At 41.6% G+C, this 5,758-nt stretch overlaps 1 protein-coding gene across 2 annotated transcripts in view; it reads right to left on the bottom strand.

The window, feature by feature from the left end:
- SARC_02607 overlaps nt 1-3,416 on the bottom strand; it is an 8,466-nt gene extending 5,050 nt beyond the window's left edge. For both annotated transcript variants that reach the window (XM_014303614.1, XM_014303615.1), the window contains exons 1-3: nt 2,445-3,416; nt 1,607-1,809; nt 501-619 (exon numbers count right to left, since the gene is read on the bottom strand). In XM_014303614.1, coding sequence (XP_014159089.1) covers nt 501-619; nt 1,607-1,809; nt 2,445-2,877 — 755 coding nt within the window. In that variant the 5' untranslated portion in view covers nt 2,878-3,416. The remainder of the gene's footprint in view (nt 1-500; nt 620-1,606; nt 1,810-2,444) is intronic.
- Between the last annotated feature and the right edge of the window lie 2,342 nt (nt 3,417-5,758).

Below are 5,758 nucleotides of genomic sequence, written 5' to 3'. Positions count from 1 at the left end.
TATATATATATATATATATAGGTTCAATCCAACGACGATAATAAGGACACTATAGAACACAAGCGTATATGCAGTAACACATGGCCGGCACAACCAATATTCCGGACATATGTGCATTCAATGCTAAACCGACATGTATCTCAATGCTAAACCGACATGTATCTCGTTGGGTTGGACCAGTCCAACTACTTACACGACTACATGAGTCATGCAAAGCGACAAAACATCCATATCTATACGCAGAACATTCAGAGGGCGGCACAACAGGTTAACAAAACTCGGGTACTTTGTGAGATGACTTTGAGTGCATACAAGCATACACTAGCACCCCATTAAAATAGATTACAAGCGCATACAAGCCTACACTATAGAAGCCTACACTATTACAGCCTACACTAGCACCTCATTAAGATTACTGCCAAGTGCATACAAGCCTACACTATAAAAGCCTACACTATTACAGCCTACACTAGCACCTCATGAAGATGACTTCGGCACACCTTGTCAGACAGCGCAACGAATCCAGTGGCAGGAGTGTTGTTAGATTAGAGCAGTGAAGCGACTGCAGCTGGTACATCTTCGACAGCATAGTCATGCCTGAGGGTGCCTTTATTTGCACCTGGGCATGCACGGCAGTAAGTATGAGGTTAAAGCGGCTACGAGTCACACACACAACAACGATACGGGCAAGGTAAATCGTGGTACGTAAATTAGACAGCAAGCGTATAAGCATCGAAGAACAACAGATGCTATTACTACAGTCAGAAACGTTTGGGTTTATGGGCTTGTATTGTCACGCTCGTAGATGACATACTTGGAGATGCTCTGGCTGTCTGCACGAACTCGCGACGTATTAACGCGGCATCTACTACGTTGACACAAACACGACAAACGTACGCGTTCATTCTTACTACTTGGCGCATACAACTGATTTGACACGTGGCGAGAGAATCCCAATGTGGGAGTCCTCTCTCATATCACGTGCTCGTGTAGTCCTGTGTGACTTTTGGTTACAGCGATGCCATACACATTGTGGTGTATTGCATAGTGTAAGCAAAAGCTCCATCGAGCTGGAGTACAAATCAGCTTGCACTGCTCAGTACGTATGGCGTTTTCATTCGCGTCTGCTACATGGTGGCACTATCGGGTGAGTACCTCATTTCTAACTGAGTGAGTAGAGACTTCTCTAGCACAAAAACTATATCGTATCGTCCACCCCAAGCTAGACACCGGGACTGTACCAAGCACATAAGCTAGAAATTAAAACATTTCACGACCACATCACTAACGTCGGGATATTCATCGGAAATACTCTGCAGCTGATGAGCAATGGGTGTGGATATCCTGTGTCACACACTTGTGCATGACTTTCGTATGGTCGAAATATTGCCCAACTGATGTTATTTCACATCTAAGCACTTATGCACACATACATCCAAAATTCACTACTACACGCCAGTGAGTATAGCCGTCCAAATGTTTTCACAAGCGACTGTCCAACGGTACACTTCACGCCAATACCCCAATGAACACATGGGACCAAGTAGATATGGAAAAGACAATCACAAGGCACAGCTCACGACTATAAATCAGTGAGAGAACATACGTCCAAGTGCCGGATAGTGCCAGCCCAGGCCTCAAATCTACGGCCTGTCGCGACAAAGACTGTGTCTGCTTGCCACAGACCCAGACATGTGCGTCTGAGTGCTTTGCACACCGTGCTGCAAGTTAATATGGTTTGTGCATCGGTGCAGCACAGGATCTTCGCCAGTAACTCTGGGGGCAGGTTTAACAAATGCCTGTCTGTTCCTGTGAATGTGTAGCGAGTAGTTATTTCAAACACAGTTTCGAGCATATATAACGCACAACTGTGATTTCTGCCAGCACCATCGCCCATCGTTATGGCCTGCGTATGTTTCTAATGGCCACTCGTCCTTGTGGTATACAGAGATAGATATTAATTATATGCTGATGACAGACACGGGTGAGAGAGATACAATAGGGCATTACCTTAAAACTACAGACTGTGAGTCTCAAATCATTATGGTGTTGCATTTTACCTGGAGACAGAAGCTCAATGTGACACTCGAAATAAGACTGCGTTTCAGCGTAAACAATATTAGATACACCACTCATGAGTATATGCTTGAAATACATATAGCTGACACTGAGGGAGTACAAAGTAGATAGTGAGTCCAATATTTTTGCACTTATCTGGTCAAGCTGATATATGTGACGATACATGCACAGCAAGTAGAGAATGTACCCTTCATACGTATACTTACATGCAATGTCAATTTTATTTGACAGTAGCAACATCAATATAAGACTACTGTCCGGTTCCCATCACAGTGCAAGTATACATATTCACTTTAGATGCATGCATGTGTACACACCCAAAACTATTTATGCGTACACATTTGAACATGCTATCCCATAATTACCTGCCCTACTCAGCGACATCTCTGTCACCATACGGGTGTTCGAGCGTTTGTTCCTCGACACCCGACTGGTCCTACTTAGCAGACGACTCAGAGTTCTTTGTACCATATGCCACTTTCTTCGCTCCACATCGCTGGGTCCGATTGTATCATCATTACCCTTTACCATTTCACCGCTACTCCTAGATCTCTCAGCGGCATTACTCTGCCTGAACGATGGTTGCGTGTGCGTGTGCGTATGTGATGCTTGCGTACTTGTGTGTGTGTGTGTGTGTGCGTGTTGACGTCGTGCTGAACAGTCTTCCGTAGAATTACTACTACTAATGTCCGAGTTTGCCCGTACTAATGTAAGGTCACTGAGACTATCGTGTGAGTGCAAACGATTCAATACAGAAGCAGAGAAGGGATCATACGTCCCAATAGACGACGTGCGCATCGTCAAGTACTCGTGATTCAATTGAGCACAGCGAACTCACAATACTGTCTAGAATATGTGGAACTTCTATCACAATGTGCATGTAGCAAAGTATTCTACTAGGCCCTTTTGTATGCTCGCCGTGGGTCGGATAGGCTGATAGGCTGATAGGCTCACGGTAGTTTACGTAGAATATGCTGAAGTCTTCTGGTGATACATGCCTTTGTAGGTTTCAAAATAATTGGTTGCAACTATTCAGATATATGGAGACCGATATCATGAGATGATATTGCTGTCGCCGATACGACGCGCGTGTCCTTGTCGCAATGACGCTAGGGTCTACACTGTAACCCACTTCTATACGATATATACCAATTTTAAGTGTTGTATTAACGATGTGTATGAGAAAATGTCATTGGAATGAGACCTACAACATGTTATTTGTAACATTACATGCACTTCTTCATGATTGAAAAAATATCACAGTAATGCCCTCTCTCTCTCCTACTCGTTCTTAGTAAAGTGATAATTATTATAAATACTTTTACACTTTGCAGCGTTATTACCTGACTGGTGACAGTGGTGCTTCTGGTTTAGAATAAAAGCTGTTCATGCTTTTCAGCTTTTGCCGTTGTAGTAGGCCGTAGGCCCGTAGGGTGCAGTGTACGCGCCTTGTTGTATATAAACGTTTTGGATTGGCAGAATTTATTGCCTTTTGCGGTAAAATTTGGCGGTCAGAGTCAGAGATTACTTGATATTCGTATATTATTTCAAGAAAATAATCACAAGATGTGAATCAAGTTACTCTCTCTAAAGAGAGAGTAGTCGAACCAAGCGATACCATTAGTTGAAATAAAGAACGGATACTAAAACGACATCCATCCAAATTCCAAAAAATGTAAAGCATAAACAAACATTTTTGTTGTTGTTATTTCTTTAAAAAAAACCCCGTAAAAGATTTATCACCCTCTGCCGCGGGTCACGGCTCCCTGTTCCTTGACTCCTGCCTAAGGCCTCAAGCCCCAATATGCCCGCCCAATGGCTCTTGCCGGCCTGCCCGGCCTGCCCCCTTTGGTGGGGGGTGGTGGTGGGTGACTGGGCGACTGCCCCGGTGGCCGGTGCCCCCTGGCAGTCTGAACTCTGGGCCCTGGCACTGCGGCACAGTCCCCTACAATAAACAAAACAAAAACAAAAACAAACTTTGTTATAGTCCAATGCCTTTTTTATTACTTAAATTAAACCTATTTTTGTTTTCTTTTTAAAAACAAATACAAAATAACATTTATGTATTTTTATTTCTATTTTTATTAGAAATAGTGTTCTCTCTGTCAGTCTGTCTCTCTCTTGTGAGAAATTTTCTCTACAGTAGAGGTCTAGACTAAGTTATTTTTAAATATTATAAATAGATATTTACTACGGATAGTCGCTCAGTCGGAGACTCGCCACGGAACATAAATATATATTTAAATATTTACCCACTCCTAAGTCCCAACTCCCAAGTCCCATCTCCCTTGTTCGTTTTGTGTCATGTGATAATAAAAAAAGCAACAAATACATTTTTTTTTTAATCCCATCCAACTACCAAGCTAGGGGATAAAATCGGGACGAAAATAACGAAGCGTTCCTGATTACATAGCTACATCTGGATTTCTATTCATTCTCAATATTAATAATAATAATAAATTTGGGCATATTTCAAGGTTAATTATATCATTATGATCTGTGAAGACGCCAAGGTCGTAGTACGAGTAGAACACCTTCTATGCTTAGGAGTCTAACACTACATCGGAAACCTACAAAACGCGATTATTGGGTCTAAATATGCATAATTAGTAAAGTTGCAATGTTGTCACATACAATTATTGTCCAAACAATATCGTATATGCATTCTTATAACGGTAATGCAACCTACAGCTGCTAAAATCGAGAAGAAGTGTGTTTAAATTTGACTTTTTGTCCAAATTCACTACATGTTCATCCACAAACGATTAGAATCATACCATTATGGCTTAGTTATGGCCATGTAAGTATAACGAAGGTCTGAAAATCATAGCGAAGCTATATATTTGGATACGCTCACCAAAGGGGGGTCATTGATTGACAAACAGCACGTGAATGGCGATTTTGAGCAATTATAAAAAGCCATCTAGGCCATAATGGTGGGTTCTGTACTTATAACACTTACATTTTTTTGTATATACGAACTCTTGGAAGGTTCAAACTGCTAATATATGACCTGGAAATCCAAAATTTGGCATGGTTGAAAAGTGCATAATCCTGTTCATACACCAATTCATATCTGCATGATCCCCTTTAGAGCTATCAACTTGGCGCCTCGCAAAAATAATAGTATTTCTTTTAAATGTTTTTCAAAAATGTCTAATATTGGGACTACATCCAAAATCGGATTTATTGAATTAGGTGTACATACTTTGTTAAAATCGAGTCTCTATAGTAGATAAAGGATGGGCGTTAATGTGAATACATCACAGCCCAGTCACCCCCCGTGTAACAGGAGTGACAGCACGAGTCACGGACCACACGGTGAAGCCTGAGAGGGTCCTAAAGTAAAATATGACTTTGCTGTCAAAACAGGAGAAACACGCTATGTTTTCAGTGTTTTGCATCATGAATTCGATTTCGAAAAACACATATGTGCCCATGTACAACAGCTAAATATTAGAGTTTAGAGAGTGCATATAACTAAACGTTGAGAGTGCATATACCTGAACGTTTAAGCATCCTTCGGAAAAAAATTGTATCACGAGCTTCAGTGTGCCTTTTTGGATTCGCTGCCCTATTCTGTCTGTGATTAAGCTTGGACTGCGACTATTTGGATCCCCTATCGTATGAATGTGAGCGCATAGCCGAGGGTTTACTTCCATATAGTAACATATCGATA

Source organism: Sphaeroforma arctica (assembly GCF_001186125.1).
Source record: "Sphaeroforma arctica JP610 unplaced genomic scaffold supercont1.119, whole genome shotgun sequence".
In the NCBI taxonomy this organism is placed as follows: Eukaryota; class Ichthyosporea; order Ichthyophonida; genus Sphaeroforma; species Sphaeroforma arctica.
The sequence above is the reverse complement of the archived record's forward strand: the minus strand, read 5'-3'. Positions and strand labels throughout refer to the sequence as shown.